Here is an 18,255-nt window from a genome sequence, read left to right as displayed (position 1 = left end):
CAATGTTTCAAGAAGAGTCCCTTGGTCACTAAATCTCTCAAACTCCAGTGAAGCACTACTAGAAAGGATTCTCCAAAACAGCAAATTTTTCTACTGACCATCTCTGAATTCTTGGCTGTTGCATCGCAGTGACTATTATCTGGCTTCTTCAAAGGTTTCCACTCTCCTCCACTGTCAAATGTAATCACTGATCGAATGTTGTTATCTACAAATGTGTTGAAAGAGTAATTATTAAACATTAGTAGATACTCCATGATGTTGCTGATGATCATTTGAGAGAATATGCTATTTTGTAATGGCAGGGCTGTTACATCGAGTCCTGAACAAGTTTACTAAAGAGGGCCTAAAGCAGGAGTTTTTGTGAAGGACCAGCACCTGTTTCTGGTGCAGAAGCTGGACATCTGTGCAAGAGCCTTTTCCAAGAGAGCAGTCACCACACATACGCTGGAGTGACCACATGTTCCCATTGTCCAGAGACAGTGTCTGGCTGAGATATTGTGTCTCCAAGCAATATTCCCAGAAGAGTCCCTGGTTCACCAAACTTATCCCCGAATTAAGACCCCAATTATTAAAAGCTGCATGAGTTCAAATCAGTAGCCACATCGTCCCGAGCTTCCCTGGGGTCAATCAATAAACTGGGCAGGGTATATGGTAAGACAGGTTTTGATTCATGAAGGGATGTCAAATCTCCCGTTTTCAACTAGTTGGTGGGGTTGACTCACCTGAGTGACTTTAATTTATGCAGAGATCACACTTGGTGGGCACAGTGCATATGATCCACCCATACCCTCCCAAATCTCCATCAGATCCCCAGGATAGACCCTACATAGCGCATAGTTTTCCTGTAAAATCAGGTTGGAGAGCAAATGGCCCTGAAGCCAAGATGCCTGAGCAACATAGCTGCTGGTAACTGGACTAATGATCAATGGCTGGAGCCAAGCCATGTGCACATCCCAGGAGCCAGATCAGGTAGTGTGGATGTGTATTGGGGTGTGTGTCTGCAGATGTGAGTTAAAAAAGATGGACACCCTAGCACATGCCACCCACTATATTTTGAACATTTTGATGACAGTGAATTTCAAGGGCAATTTTCCTATCTTCGTGTAATTGGATTTTTTGGTTTCTTTCGTGATTATCATTGGAAAATGATTGGGTAGCTCAGCTTCAACCAGCACCACTAACCACTTACTTCATTTACTGCCAGAGAAACCTTGCTGTATACAAATTGGCTGTTGCGTTTGTCTACATATCAACAGTGACCACACTTCAAAGTAATCCATTGGTTGTGAAGCACTTTGAGGCATCTTGGGGGCCTGCAAGGTGTTATATAAATGTATGCTCTTTGTTCATGATTATTTCTTTGTTGCTTTCCTTCCATTTGTCTTCCCCTCTCTCTTTCTCGCCCCCCCTCCCTGTGGTTGTCAGATATTTTGCTTACTGTGGTTACTGTAAGATTGTTTAGTTCTCAGTGATTCTGTATCACTTTTTTGTACCCCATTTTCCTCTATTGATTTGTTTTGGTTACCTCCAACGTGTCTCTGATTAGATAACGGAAGGGAGTGGGCATTAGAGACCATGGCCTTGGTGAGAGTAGGAGTGAGGGGGAGACATGATGCAGGAGTACCACATTGCAACACTGATGTCTGGGACCAATCAGTGGACTACAGTTTGGGGCAGGGTGGCAAAAGGTGTGACAGGGTTCTAGTAATATTCACAAGGGGTGTGGGGTGCACACCTGGCATCACTGAAAGTGATGGGTTTGGTGGTTAAAGGGTGGAAGCACTGAAGAGAAAAGTCTGGAAATCACGAGGGGTTAAGATATTATGAGATATATAGAGTGTCATTTGCATACTAGGAATGCTAGGGCATGCAAAAGTTTTTGAAATAATGGCTAGGATTTTCCCCTCGGCAATTTGGGGGCGGGGCCCGCTCGCCGAGGGGAAAATGATGTGGGATGACGTCGGGAGGAATCCCCAACATCATCCCGGGCCATTTAAATCTTAAGGAAGGCGGGCAGACAGCAAAATCAGCTGTCCACTGGCCGACCTGTCAATGGTCAATTGAGGCCATTGACAGGCTCATTAAGATAGTTAAATGCCCTGCCCGTCCAACCTTAAGGCTGGCGGGCAGGCCAGGAGCCCCAGCGGGCTCCAGATTATTAATGAAACTTCATCCGCTGGCGGGATGAAGTTTCATTACCGTTTTGTAAAAATTTAATAAATTTTATGAGTTTGTTATCAACATGTCCCATCTCATGTGACATTGTCACATGAGGGGGACATGTTAATAATTTTAAAATGTCTCTATTTTTTGACTTTACTTACCTTTCACTAAACTCCCTGAGACAGGACTTTGCCTCAGGGAGCAGTGCGTTGTTCCGCGTGCATGCATGAAAGATCGCATTTTGACAGATGGGGATTCCCTCCCCCCACGGAACAGGGAGCGCATAGCGCTTCCTGTCAGGCAGGCCACTGGGTGGGCCTTAATTGGCCTGCCCAATCAAAATGGTGGCGGGCCCCGTTTCAGCGGCGGGGGTAGGGAGGTATCAGCTGTGGCTCAGTTCATAGCACCCTCGCCTTTGAATCAGAGGGTTGTGGGTTCATGTCCCACTCCCGGAAAACCAAGAACTGTGATTGTACTCGAAAGAAGTTGCAATCTGTGACTGTTGGTAACTCGAAAGAGTTTCAGCGGCGGCGGTCGGCTGTATGCCCGCTGCTGAACCGGTGGGGCCCGCCCGCCAACCAAAGGCTAAATTCTGCCCAATGACTAAACTCTTGGAGAAACAGTGTAAATCATTGCTTACGCCATTTTTCCAACAGTGGATAACTCCTTTCGAAATTCAGGCACTGGAGTCAGTGATGATTTGGTTCAAATAAACAAATGCATTTTATTCAGATTATACAAAACAATGATCTCAACCCCCATTTGAAAATTCTAGATAGCTGAGAGTTCTAGTTATTGGGAGTTTAGATAATTGAGTTCACACTGTATGTGAACGTGATAGAGAAATATTTATGCAACTGTGCTCTTGTTCCAAAACAGAAATGTAAATTCTTAAAATCTACCAATACATATTGAATCAAAAGGAAATTTAAAATATGGTTACTATCCTCTTTAAGCATCAGCCATGACTCCCTGGTAGCATACTCGTTTGTGCATCAGAAGGTTGTGTACCCAAGTATCACTCCACAAACTTAAGCACTCAGGGAGTGCTGCATTGTTGGAGGTGCTGTCATTCAGATGAAGTGTTAAACAGAGGCACTGACTGCTATTTCATGTGTACGCAAATGTTCCATGGCACTACTTTGAAGAGGAATAGGGGGATTTTCTCCAATTGTCCTGGCCAATATTTATTCCTCAACCATCACTAAATAAAAAAAAGGTAATTTGGTCATTATTATATTGCTGTTTGTGTGACATTACTGTGCACACATTGGCTGCCACTTTTCCTACATTTTAACAGGGATGGCGCTTCCAAAATACTTAATCAGTTGTTGTAAAACACTTTGGGCCGTTCCCAGGTCGTGAAAGGTTCCAAATAGCCCAAGTATCCATGAACAGGACTAACTCAAATCTGATCAATTTAAATCTCTGCAAAAAATGTGCAAATTAGCATTGCACTGCAAGCACTCACTTTAGGGCTCCCCACAACGCTGCAAAATATTGGCAGAGAGGCTAGCTTAGGAGTAGAAACCAAGCTTTACTTTATTGTCCAGACCAGGAAATTATTATTTTTTTACCTTTATCAAGTACATTTGTGAGGTAGACTCCACGCAACGATGTCACATTTGTGAAATCAGTTGTTCCGCTCGTGTCAGAGAACAAATGACGTTCCAGGGACTCGGAGAATAGAATTCCACGATCATCAGAAGTGTAAACTGTCCCAAACCCATTATCTAAAAGAAATATTAAACGTGAAGCCGTCATGTGTGAAATCTTCCAATTAAAAATATGCCTGTTGAACAGCAAACGTTAGATGGGGCCTCCTCAAAATTCCCATCAGTGAGGCCTCCCTCAGTTTATTGGAAGTGCAACAACATCCACATATAAATCAAGGAAGCTACCCGGGTCACAGCAAAAATAGGGAAGATTAGCTGAGAACTCTTGTGTCTGTGAATGTCATTTTTCAAGTGTAGAACAACAGCAAAGCAAAAGCAAAATATTGTGGATGCTGGAAATCTGAAATAAAATTGGTAAGTGCTGGAAATAAATACTCAGCAGGATATTCTCTCCACAGATGCTTCGTGATCTCCAGCATTTTGTGTTTTTATTATTGAAGAATGACTGTTTTCTATTGAGCTCTTAATCCTGTGTTTGCTTTCATTTCTTCTTGCCATGAATCTCGCAGATAAACCAGGGTCTCCACATAAAAGCTTTCAGGACAGCTAAATGCCACACGCATTGATCCCTGACTTCTGATACTGAAAAGGCAATGTGCTCAGTTGATATTAGCATCTAAGATGAGTTTGATGAGATGATCTTTGTTGAGTTTTTGTTCACTGCTGCACACAGTGCTATACTAGTTGCATTTTGGCACTTGAGAAGGCTGACAGTAAAGAAACACTCGGGAGCATTTCATCTATGCCTGGGCACATTGGGCAAGCACTTTGCAGACATGTGCTTACTTGAACTTTAGTGCATTAAGTTCTTGTTTACAGTGATTTGATAGGAGCAAGTGCCAGGGCACATAGGTCATGCCAATTGCCCAATTGCTCAGTTGATCATCAACATATCTATTGTTTCTCCTCTAACATCCCTCATTGTCCAGCTCTCTCCTATTTTCAGTGGAACAAAACCTTTAATGATCCACACTCTATATTCTCTCAGCATGCTCAGCTCGTCTATGAATATGTTCCCTAAATCCCATATCCTCTTAGCACCTGACCACCCAACTTCAGGCCCATGCTTCCTCAAACCATCAACCAGTCACTGTCCTCTAGCACCATCCTTACATTACTCATGACTGCCAACATCATCTTATCAAAAAAAACATCTCCACTCATTCCCTCTTACTACCACCCTAACACCAACCTTCCTTTTCTTTCCAGGGATGTGGAATAAATTGTTGGCTGGACTGTACGCTCCCACCTGCCTGCAGCTGGTGCCTTCCCTGCAACTAAAAACAAAGGGAATTATGATGGTGGTAGGTGCGGATATGCCAGGAACACAGCAGGAAGAACCCATTCAACATTTTAACCACTTGCCTACCGCATTTATGCCAGATGGGCAGGTTGTTAAAATATGGCCTGAAAAAATGGCTACTTGATTGAGATATTGGAGGGTAGCCACGATTTGTGGAACCACATTATCAAAAGTCAACATTAAGAGGGGAGATGAAAACCGATTAAATAAATACCTAACCATGCCAATTGTAACTGCTTTGAGGTGGATTGGATTTTTACCTCTTCAGTTTAATGATCTGGCTAATCATAGTGTTACACCTAGAACAAGTGTGAATGCAACCTTTACGTAGAGACTACGTTACTCAATTGTTAGCACAAAAAGGTCAGTGGTTGGCCATTTTCTTTCTGGACACATAGGCGTATGCACACACACTAAACAAATTGATTAAATTAGTACATTTGTATATTCACTCAAATTTATTCTTTTTAAAAACTGTAATGAAGTACTACTCACTGCCAGGTTCATCCACATGTATGAAAATCATTTCACTGTCTGCTGCAAGTATTGAGTAAAACTGCAAAACAGAGTATCCACGTTAGATTACTTACGTCACCCAGTGCTGTAAGACCACTTGTATCTCTCCACATGTGCACATGCAGTACATTTCTATTTTGTTAAATATGGAGGGAAGACTTCAGCACCAATTCTACTCTTTACTAAGGTATCGGAACATTTAATTTATTTGGCGAGGCTTTGCTGAGAAATAAAGTTAAATTCTCTTGAAGAGAAACAGAAAATGCTGGAAATACATAGAGGCCCATCATCAAGTGGAAAGACAAGTTCATGTTTAGGGTTCATTCCTTCCTTAGACCTGGTGCAAACGAACATATAAATTAGGAGCAGGAGGCTGCCATTTGGCCCCTTGAGCCTGTTCTGCCATTTAATATTATGATGGCTGATCAGATTGTGGCCTCAACTCCACATTCCCGCCTACCCCAGATAGCCTTGCACTCCCTTGTTAGTCAAGAATATATCTACCTCTGCCTTAAAAATATTCATTGGCTCTGCCTCCAACCCTTTTTGGGGAAAGAGAGTTCCAAAGATTCACCACCCACAGAGGAAAAAATTCTTCTCATCTCTGTCTTAAATGGGATACCCTTTATTTTTAAACTGTGTCCCTAGTTCTAGTTTCTTTTAAGGGGAAACATCCTTTCAGCACCCACCTTGTCAAGTCCCCTCAGGATCTTATATGTTTCATTAAGATCACCTCTCAATCTTCTAAACTCCAATGGATACAGGCCCAGCCTGTCCAACCTCTCCTCGACTGATACTCCATCCAAGGTATCAGTCGAGTGAACCTTCTCTGAATGGCTTCTAACCCATTTATATCCCTTCTTAAATAATGAGACCAAAATAGCATACAGTGCTCTAGATGTGGTCTCACCAACACTCTGTACAACTGTAGCAAAACACCCCAACTTGTATATTCTATTCCCCTTGCAATAAATGACAACATTCCATTTGCCTTCTTAATTGCTTGTTGTACCTGCATGTTGGGAGGGTGTTGGTTTCATAATGGTGTCTCTTAAAGAAGTCTTCACAGTCTTCAGTAGGTTAGCTGCAAGTCTTGATTAATTACTAGAGCTATTTACATATGAACAGTAAAGGGTGCAGGCTAGAAGTTATATCCATGCTTAGGTCTTAACCAGTCTCTGCTCAACACCACACTGACCCCTGGGTCTGGGTCATGTGCCTTCTTACGTCATTGTGTGGGTGATACTGTACTCAGTCCCATATATAGGGTCTGACATATCCAGGGTTAAACTGCACTGCATACTAACTTTCCTGATTCATGTACGAGGACACCAGATGCCTCTGTACCTCAGAATTCTGCAATCTCTCTCTATTTAAATAATACGCTGCTTTTCTATTCTTCTTGCCAAAGTGGACAAGTTCACCTTCTCCCACATTATACTTCATCTGTCAACTTTTTGCCCACTCACTTAACCTATTTCTATATCCCTTGTCAGACTGCTCATGTCCTCTTCACAACCTACTCCTCTGTCTATCTTTAAGCTCTTCTTCTTTCAGATACTGACAGAAAATGTCTGGTGCACAAAGCATTTTCTTTTTATCTTCACAAACTGCCTTGTCCCTATCTGGTCTCCTTCACGTCGTTGGACTAGAAAACAAATCTGAACAGAAATAAACTCTACTGGTTAGAAGTGCAACTTGTGCAGATCAGTTTTTTTCCTCTGTGATTTTACTTTGCTCATCGCAAATTACAACAATAATCTTGTACAGGAAACCTGTTAAATTCAACAAAACAGTGATGTGTTCTTGAGGAAAGATAGTAAGTGAAAGAGATGGGCCATGCTACAATTAATGAAGAATGAAGTCCTAATTTAGAATAGCTTTAGTTTGTTATCAAACTTGATATGGCCCTCACACATACAAGTAGGAGAGGGGGAGAGGGAGGACAGTGTGATAGTACCAGCTGTTTGTTTTACTTCCTATTGGCAATTTTCCAGATTTTAACTATATTCAGACTGCAGGAAACAACATAAACTTCTGAAAGCAGGTGTTCTCTGTCAGGCATGTGTACACCTGTTGAAACAGTCAGTTTAAGGGTTCTTTCGGGCAAGGAACAAAATCAGAGGTAAATGTCAAGGTTATATTATGTGAAGGACACAAGTTATCCAGTGAGGGGGCATAGTATATAGTATAGTGCTAATGGGGGAAAGACTACTTGAGCAGTGCTGAGGAAGACTGTGTGGTTAATACTCTAGGTGACAACTGTTTAAAAAATGGATGTGATTTTTTTAAAAACTGGCATTTTTGTAATGCTAGATTTAACATGCTAAGGGTTCACTCCCAAAGCTAAACATATATAGTGAGGTAATGAATGAACTGCCTTTACATACTCCATGCTACTTTTAGCAGGATGGCAGATAGGGCTATGTATGTAATGGGCAACCTATTTTCCTTTCCATCGAATTTAGTCATCGCTGAAATTGAAAATCTACCCAGCATCCTTTTTAGCAGAAACATCTTCTTTGTCTGTTAGATTTTCCTCACGATCTTTTTCTTCTAAAGGAGTTCCTTGGGATCAAGGATGACTTGTTTTCACTCAGGTTCAATGAGTTCCAAAATGGCCGATAATTCCAAAGCGTGGTCTGTGCACTCTGCCACAATCTGGTTTGGTGGTGCCATGGTACTTGAGGGTTAGGTACATGAGCTGTTGGGAGGTTTGTGTGCTCTCTTCAAAGCTTTGATTTTGTCTCTGCATGTTTCCAACAAAGCCTCTCAGTGTGTTTGGCACCTTCCTGAATGAATCTTTTTCAATTTGACCTCTTCTTCAATATTTGACCTCTTGAGAGATACTTTAAGGACATCCATAAATTTTTCCGCTATCCTCCTTGGAGTCTCTTGCCACGACCAAGTTCTGAGTAGAGAAGTTACTTCAGGAGTCTGGTGTCAGGCATACCAATGACACGACCTGCCCAGCGGAGCTGGTTTCAAGTGATTAGCCCCTAGATGCTGGGCATGTTGGCTCGGGAGAGGGTGCTGCTGTTGGGCAGCCTTTCTTGCCACCGGATTTGGAGAATCTTGCAAAGGCACCGCTGGTGCCACCAATGCTTTGAGGTACCTGCTGTAGGTTGCCCAAGTCTCCAAAACATCTGGGAGTGCAGGGATCACTGCTGCCCGGTAAACCATGACCTTAGTCTCAGGTTTGAGATCTTGGTCCTCAAATACTCTTCCTCAGTTGGCCGAAGGTTGAACTGGCACACTGGAGGTAATGATGAATTTCGTCGTCTATGTTCGCCTTCGTCAAAAGGAGGCTCTCAAGATGTGGAAAATTTTTGCAAGTTCATCAACGCCCACATAGAGGTGATTTAATCTGTTAATTATAGTTAGCTATCGGTTCCTAGATACAATCTCAAACAGCTCTTTGTGGTACCTGATTATCCAAGGTGTGACTATTCAGTTTGCACAGCAAAGGTACAGAAGCAGACTTTTGGAAGTCTGCCAGTCACACATCAAATGCTAGGTCAACAGCCCAGAACAATGATTTTGACTGACAGTTTTCTAAGTCTGTTGAGGATAGGAGATGATATTTGATCAGCTTTGATCACTTTGTGACATTCAGCTCAAGGACAGCTGGGGACTTCATCTAATGCACTTAAGGGGGGCAGTTCACAGCAAGACAGACTCAGATGATGTAGATTTTCCAGCCAACAGCCAAAAGTTGCCTGCAATTTACAGTTTGAGCCAGATCAGCCTCAAAATGTTAAACAAATCTAAGTGGTGTTTGTCAGGAGCACATTTAAAGTGAAAGTATGTTTGTGATGCTTCACATAGTGAGGATATATAATTTCCTAAATACACTGTGAAAAGCTCAGAATACTTATGTTGCTTGTCTGCATATATTACCTTAATAAATGAACTATTGGTTCAAAGTCTGCATCTCAGTGGAGTGCTTATTCAACACACCTTGTGTAAAAAGAGAGGAGAATGACAAGTGCTACATTCCAGTAGCCACAGCACAGACTAAGTCTTTGTTATATTCCTTGGGTAAGGGTATTGGGCAGGAAAGTGTTAACTCTGAAATAAGACACACAAAGTCCACTAACAGAAGTGACTGGTGATACTAATTAGAAGGAAAATCTAGTTTATAAATCTGAAAGCTGCGTCAATGCAATGATTTAATATTAAGATGATTCATTATTGATTATTCAAAGACACCACATTTAAAAAAGGCTGCATGGCACATTGTTCCCCAGATTGTATTCTGAGCTGTGTTACATAGTTTTCAATGCACGATATAAATTTTCTTTTGAGTAGAACAATCTTTCTCTTTACAAGGTTGATCAGAATGTATTTTATAAATTAATTGTTATTTGTTTCCTTATTGACTTACGATATTTCCCAGCCAGGGAAGGTGGGAAGTCAGACTGGCTCCAGGAATCCTGCCCTGCAATTTTAATCTTCCTCCCTCCCGGTGGGAACCCGTTTTGTCTTTGCTTGCAGCCTCTCCCTGCCTAAAACCTGGCCCGTTTCAGGCAAACATCGAATGAGCTGCATTCTGGAGTTAAAGTACCTTGGACCTGCAATTGTGCACTACCCTCTCCCCACCCACCTCCATGTTTTCCTCAGGCAGGGTGGGTTAAAAATACACCTCCCCCTCTCATATTAGAGAGCTCTTCTTGTATTCAGACATGGTGGGGGGAGAGGGGGGGGGGGGGGGGTTGGTAGTGGGGGGTTCCTATCACCTTAGATGATCTTGGATAAAAGGTTAAAACTCAGCAAGAATGAAGGGACATGAGAATAGGTTGAAAAGCAGAACTTATACTGAAGATCAGTGATAATCTTATTGAATGGCAGAGCAAGCTTGAGGGGCCATATGATCTACTCCTACTTCCATTTCTGATGCTCTTATTCACAGTTGCTCACAACCTTGCTGGCAGGAGGAAGCAGCAGGCTCAGAGTTTGAGCAGGAAAATAGGTTGTTGCCAATGCATACGGGCAGTAAACATAATTGTAGGAACTGCCCAAAAGCAAACCCTGCCCACTGGTGGAGACCGAGAGTACAAAATGGATGTTGCTGTGGAGGTCACTGGGAAATGTGGATAAATACCACTGCAAGCTCTGATGTGACACACTGGGCAGAATTTTCTGCCTGTCGGGCGGGTGGGCCCGACCCAATCTCCAGCGGGCAGGGAGCCGATCCCCGCCGGAGAAGTGGGCCCCACCGCCATTTTATGTGGGTGGGCCAATTAAGGCCCACCCAGCATGGTGTCCGGCAGGAAGCACTATGCGCTCCCTGTGCGGGCGGGGGGATTCCCTAAAAGCGAGTGCGCTCTTTCCCGCATGCGCACGAAAGAGCACACATCTCCCTGAGGCTAAGTGCAGCCTCAGGGAGATCACTGACACTTTGAAAAATATTAAAAATAGAAAAAAAAATTCCCTAACATGTCCTCCTCATGTTGAGATGGGACATGTTCATAATTTACAGAATAACTTTATTAAACTTTTTAAAACCCTACATAAAACCTCATCCTGCCAGTGGATGAGGTCTCATGTTTTCTCTATTTGCCGCCGGGGCTCCTGGCCGACCCGCCAACCTTAAGGTTGGACGGGCAGGTCCTTTAATTGTTTAAATGATCCTGTCAATGGCCTCAATTGGCCAATGACAGGTCGGCGGGCCCGCAGCTGATTTTGCTGCGCCCCCCCCTTCCTGAAAATTTAAATGGGGCGGGATGACATCAGGGGTTCCAACCGACATCACCGCGTGTCGGCGAGCGGGCCCCGCCCCCTGCTCACCGACGGCAAAATTCTGCCCCAGGTATATTGACTACTTGAAACATCACAGTCAAACAAAGTGACTATTTTCAATTGCCGAACTGTTCACCATCAATATCAATTAAATAACAGCAAATGAGAATTGATAATTTCATCATTGCCATTTTTACATGGAATTGACACAACAGTAAAAAACTAATATTCAGTGGTAGTTATTCAAATATTTAACAGGAATTGCCAACCCAAAACCAATGCAAGAGGATAGCCCCAGGAACAAAGAAAATGGATCAGGAGGAATAATGAGCACATGATGCAACAGATCAGAAGGATCAAGCCCTGGATCTGATTTACAGCCTATCCCACTGAGGATATAACAAACACTCAAGGGAAGTTCCATCAAATGATGTTTGTGAGCCTTTCTTTATTGTGTGGTATATCTGCAACTTCTCCAGGGACGGGTCTTATTTGTGAAACCTTTCCTTGTGACCACATATTGCTCAGTGAAAACTATTCTGAAATATTCTCTTCCACAGCAACATCCCAAAATCAACAAAGCAATGATAAACAATTGAATTCCTAGTCAGTGCTTAGTTTGCTGATCTTAACCATCCAGCAGTTGGGCCATACAGTTGGACTCAGTACCCCTGAACTTGGAAAGAGAAAGAATGGGTAAAGATAATCAGGTTCAACTGTGACAGCCTTACAATGGAATAGTTGGCTAACAATCGAGTGAAAGCAGACCAGATTCACTTGCAACCTAAAAACAAGATACAGTTCCTGCTATGGATACAATTTTAAAATCATACAATTCTGTTCTTGCCACTGTTAATCCTTATGATATCAACTTGCAAGAACCCAGAAAGTATAAATCAGGCTTCAACGAGCTCAAAGATGCCCTCTTCCTGCAAATAGAATCTAATGCTTCCAAAACTAAACAAAAACTGAAGCTAAGTGATCCACAGAAGTACTCTTCTGAAGGAAAATGTTATAGAGCCATGTTTTATATTGAAATGACTTTATTTGTTGGGCTGAAAACCACTGGTTGACTTTTAAAACACAAACAGCATTCCAGTGAATTAAAATAGCAGCTTCTAAGATGGCTGAACATGTGCATGACTGTACTTTATAAATTCTAAAGCCATTAAAATGGAGTCAATGTGTTTAGAAAGCCCCAGAGACAATTACCTTGGGGGAGTGTGAATGGGCCATCTCCTGACTCATTCACGAAACATCCAATCACTTGTGTATTCAGTTGGTGGGGAACAAGCATTAGGCACAATCACTTTGGACAATAGACCCTGGCTGAGAAAGGAATTCATCCAGCCACAATCTAATCAGGTCTAAACTCGAGACCTGGAATCAACTGGTCATTGGATGAAATGATTTTTTTTAAAAAAAGGTGAAGGGGGCATGTGATGAGCCAACTAATCTAGCTGTGAAAGAAACTGGAGTCTTGAATAAACATGTATTTACTGAATAATTATAGAACCATTATAGGATTTTCTAGCAGCATTGATTCTCTTTCTGGAAACAAGATTTCTAAACACTTAGACCTCTGAGCAGTCTTATTTCAGACAGCCATGCCAGCATTCCTGAGCTGATAGATAAGGGGGTGCAGAAGACACCATTCTATGCAATTGTTTAGAAAGGACCAGGATATCAGCATGATGTAAACTAAAAACTGACCTCGAGCAGGATGACAAAGGGTCTGACAGTGTGGAGTACCTGTCCTGTATCCATTGGTCAGAATAGTTAAATAGATGATTGACACTGGGTAAGCTATCAGCCCCCCCAAAACGTATAAATATTATGGCTGAGGTGCTGGTGAGGTGGCAGCACTTGTTGGGCAGCTGCATTCTTCAGATGGAAGATGGACCAATGGATGAGGAGGAAGAGGATGGTGGCCGTCTGGAACCAGTAAACCACAACTGGCACGGGCTGTATACTTCTTCTGTTTAATTATTTAATATATCATATCTAAACTGTTGTTTCTTAATAAACCATCTTAAAATTACTTATAGCTAGCTGACTGCCTATTTAGGTGTCTGTGGGCCCGAATCTAAAAATCTTACAGCTGGAGTGTTTAGGAAACTGCTTTTTTCCAGGCCACAGGAGGAGGAGAAATGCAAAGAAGCAGGATTCCTGAATGGGTACATTCTCTCTCTCTCTCTTCATCCATCCATCCTGCAAGCTCAAGCCCTCCTTGTTGTTGACCATCCTTTTGCTGCAGGCAGTATTTGAAGAACCAACCCAGAAACTGCAGCCTCCAGAAGAACAGATATAAATCGTCCATTAACTTCTTTAAACTGTCTCAGCACCGAATCCTGAGGGACCATTGAGCCCAGCCTGAAACCACCCAAGTCATCAATCTACAAGATCTGTATACCAGCAACTTTTATTACAGTTAAAAAAAAACGGCTTAATCTATCTTCCCACATTGTAATTTACGTGCATGGGCATGCACTTTGAAATCAAGTGTGTGAGAGCGCGAGTCGGGGTGTTTTTTTTAATTATTTTTATTAAGATTGGATGCTAAGCACAATGTATGACTCTCTTTTAAAAGCTTACAAGGAAACCTGTGTGTATCTTTTACAGTCACAGCATGTGAACAGCTAAACATTCATTGAATTGGCAAGCATATCCTTTTTTTAAAAAAATCCCAGTTGCAGTCAAACGAGGAGTGGGATTAGAGGGGAATCAATCTATCCCTCCTCATCTGATTGTAACAACCGGATGTAATATTGAATAATAGAATTTTTCAGCTCAGGAGGAGGCCATTCAGCCCACTGCTTGGGTCAGCTCCCTGAAAGAGCTCTCCAATTGGGCATATTCTCCTATTCTTACCCCAAATATTGTTTTATAACATCAAAGTGTAGAAAATAATTTCTACACTCAACGATGGCAGCTAATGGATCTCCATTCTGAGGACTGGGAACCCTAGTTAATGGTAATATCGACACGAGAACCGGGGCAAACTGATTTACATTAGGTGAATATGGTATAGTACTGAAGCCTGTGGCATGATGGAATGCAGCAGGGAGGTGTGGGATTGGAGAGAACAGGTCAAACCAATGATTCTCACATTGTTTTTTAAGATTATTCATGATCCTAAGGATCAGATAGTTCAGGAAAAGGCAGGCAAAGCTGTTGATAGTTTGACAACAGTTCCAAATCTCTTGGGTACAATAGATAATTACAAAACCAGAAAAAATAGGGAAGGTAGAAGAAAAGTTACTTTAAAAAAAGTGATTGCATTCTCAAAGACAGGGTTAGATGGATGAGTTCTAGCTACAGCATCTAAGGAAAAATCATTCCCTTTCCAAACAAATACATTATACAGTCACATGTAATATATTTAAATAAATATTTTTGATCTATATACTACCACCTGCTATCTCCCATTCTTCATCCCCTGAAATTGCTCAATAATTTACAAGTAGGTTGATGAAGGTAGTGCAGTGGATGTTGTGTACATGGATTTTAGCAAGGCATTTGACAAGGTCCCACATGGCAGATTGGTCAGGAAAGTAAAAGGCCATGGGATTCAGGGTAATGTGGCAAACTGGATAAAAGGTTGGCTTTGTAACAGATAACAAAGGGTAATGGTCAATGGATGCCCTTGCGAATGGAAAGTTGTCTCAAGTGGTGTTCCACAGGGCTCGGTGTTGGGACCCTTGCTGTTTGTGTTATATATTAATGATTTGGACGTGAAAGTGGGGGGGCACAATTGGGAAATTTGCAGGTGACACAAAGATTGGCTGAGTAGTGGATAGTGTAGAGGATAGCCATAATCTCCAAAACGATATAGATGGGTTGGTGGAGTGGGCAGTAAAGTGGCAGATGGATTTTAACGAAGAGAAGTGTGAGGTCATACATGTAGGGAGGTCAAACAGTTACAGGGATTACACAATAAATGGGAATACACTAAGAGGGGTAGGTGAAGTGAGAGATCTTGGTGTACAAGTACACAGGTCCCTGAAGGCAGCAGTTCAAGTAGACAAGGTTGTAAAGAAGGCATATGGAATGCTCTCCTTCACTGGCAGAGGTATAGAATATAAAAGTAAGGATATAATGTTGGAATTGTATAAAACACTGGTGAGGCCACAACTGGAGTATTGTGTGCAGTTCTGGTCACCACATTATAGGAAGGACGTAATAGCTCTGGAGAGAGTGCAGAGGAGGTTTACAAGAATGTTGCCAGAGTTAGAAAACTAGCTACGAGGAGAGATTGGTTAGGTTGGGGTTATTTTCATTAGAACAAAGAAGGCTGAGAGGTGACTTGATTGAGGTGTACAAAATTATGAGGGGAATAGTTAGAGTGGACAGGATAAAATTGTTTTCCTTGATGGAGAATTCTAGAACCAGGGACATAGATTCAAGATAAGTGGCAGAAGGTGTAGGGGGGACATGAGGAAGAACTTTTTTACGTAGAAGGTAGTGGGTGTCTAGAATTCACTGCCCAAGTTGGTGGTAGAGGCAGAAACTCTAAACTCTTTTAAAAAGTACCTGGATCTGCACCTTAAGTGCTGTAAGCTGCAGGGCTATGGGCTGGGTGCAGGAAGGTGGGATTAGAAAGGGCACCTGGGTGTCCTCAGGCTGGCATGGACAAGATGGGCCGAATGGCCTTTTTCTGTGCTGTAACCTTTCTATGGTTCTATGGTTTCTATGGTTCTAGTCATTGACAGACAGAAAGGATATTGAATATTTGATTGAATGTACCTGTTCATGACTGACAGGAGGCAGCTGAGCTTTATTCCAAGAATCACCCTGATCAGTAGATACATAAACCGATCTGGGCAGCGTCTGAAAGCAAAACAAAAATTAAGTCATACCATTCTTCAAATGGTTTTTAAAACTTTTGGTTCCTTTTTTAATGTAGATATACATATAAACTTTAGTTACATACGTCATATATTCGAATTACTGAAGTAAAATTAGACCATCATTTAAGGCACTGTTTAGATGTGTAAATTAATTTATTAAAGGTTGCATGTGTTCTCTTTATATAAAATACATAGAATGCATTACTTTAAGGATTTATAGATGTTAAATTAATTTTAAGCTTTGATTAGTGTTGCTTTAACCGATTTAATTTATGAGATAATTGCAAGTACTATTGTATCTGACACTATGCAAGTGAACACATTACAGGAGCTGTAACTTATGTAGAAGTCAGCAAAGCTATGTCATTCAGAATTTCAAAATACTAAGTATTATATGACAGAGAAGTCTCAATCTATTGCAAAGGCACAAAACAATAACAAGCATTTGTGTGGCATATTTAATGTTGGAAAAGATCCTGAGATGTTTCATGCAGTATGAGGAAAACATTCTAAGGAGGAAATATTAGGAGAGTTGACTGAAAGCTTAGTCAAAGAGGGCCGTTAAGTTACACATGTGCACTTGTATTAGCCACCTTATGTTATATCTGTACATTAATATTGTGGCTCCATGGTACAGATACATTTGCATTCGGACATTACACATAATAGAACAAAATATTCATTGCTGCTGAAGAACAAGATGTTTTAGGCAGATTCCAATAAAACTGCCAACACTTAATTTGGGCAAGATGTCCTTGAGCAACCCAACGAGATTTGCCGGCTGATTTTCCTTCTGGGAAAAGTGTGCACCTTCTGCTCTGTGCTTTCCCTATGAATTTCCAGTGCAAACTGGAAACTTGCCACATGATGCAACAAAGGAAGAAGGCCACATCCTACCAATCTGGTTCAGTGGCAACATTCCACACCAGCAGGGCAACCACAAGATCCTGCTCCTTAATACTCATCTTCCATCATCACAGCAGAGCAGCAGTGATCCTTACAGGAAGAAAAGTACATTCCGATTCTGCTGAATCACCTTGCACGCATGGGCTTCATTGCATTTCCAGCATTTGATTCTAAATGGTGTAGTTTTACCATGTAAGGTACATCTATGCCGAAAGTCGTAGTTGTACAGCTCGTTCTTCAATGTACTAATGAATTAATGTTTCGGGTAGTTTAAACCAACTTGTACTCAAATTTTGTGCAGTGGGAGTGCGCCTATGGAATTCAGAGACAGAGGTCAGTGAGTTTCCGGTAGATTTCCCACCAACTAATTCTGTAGCGCCAGCTGATCTCTTGTGTCCGAAGTTACTGATTATTTCTCCAAGCATCCAAAGCTCAGGTTAGAAGTGCAATTTTGTGAGCTCAATCCAATTAATTGCAGATTGTTCACATTGTGCAAGATTTAGCAAGACTGCACTAACATTTTGATCAGGGATACAGGTAAAAAGTCAGACAATTCCATGGTTCATATCCTATATAAGAATCTGGGAACTGTTTACAGTCATCTTGAAATAAAAGATCTTCTTGCTGAAAGTTTATTAATAATATATTCAGCATTTTTCAACTACTTTGTTGTTTGCATTAACCATTAAGGTCCACCACAGAGGATGTTCTGACAAACGGAAGGAGGGCATTAGAAACATAGGAACAGGAGTACGCCATTCAGCCCATTGAGCTTGCTCTGTCATTCAATACGATCATGGCTGATCACCCACTTCAATGCCTTTATCCCACAATATCCACCCCCCCCCCCTTTATGTCATCGGTATTTAGAAATCCGTCAGTCTCTGTTTTGAACATACTCAATGACTGAGCTTTCACAGCCCTCTGGGGTAGAGAACCTCTTGAGCAAAGAATTTCCCCTCAGCTCAGCTAAGTGGCTTCCCCTTTATTTTGAAATTGTGTCCCCTGGTTCTAGACTCCCCAAACAGGGGAAACATCTTACCTGCATATACCCTGTCCATCCCTTTAAGTATTTTGTAGGTTTCAATGAGTTTCTTTG

General features: G+C 41.8%; 1 protein-coding gene across 1 annotated transcript in view; it reads right to left on the bottom strand.

Annotated features, from left to right (window-relative positions):
- Positions 1–18,255, bottom strand: part of LOC144696754 (sortilin-like) — a 118,205-nt gene that overhangs the window by 31,120 nt on the left and 68,830 nt on the right. Inside the window, exons 9-12 of the mRNA XM_078568437.1 lie at positions 16,147–16,230; positions 5,638–5,698; positions 3,741–3,896; positions 99–205 (exon numbers count right to left, since the gene is read on the bottom strand). Of these exons, the coding sequence (XP_078424563.1) occupies positions 99–205; positions 3,741–3,896; positions 5,638–5,698; positions 16,147–16,230 (408 nt within the window). The remainder of the gene's footprint in view (positions 1–98; positions 206–3,740; positions 3,897–5,637; positions 5,699–16,146; positions 16,231–18,255) is intronic.

The sequence above is a fragment of the Cetorhinus maximus genome, chromosome 22 (genome assembly GCF_964194155.1).
Source record: "Cetorhinus maximus chromosome 22, sCetMax3.hap1.1, whole genome shotgun sequence".
NCBI classification, from domain to species: Eukaryota; Metazoa; Chordata; class Chondrichthyes; order Lamniformes; family Cetorhinidae; genus Cetorhinus; species Cetorhinus maximus.
This window is presented reverse-complemented; position numbering and strand designations above follow the sequence as displayed.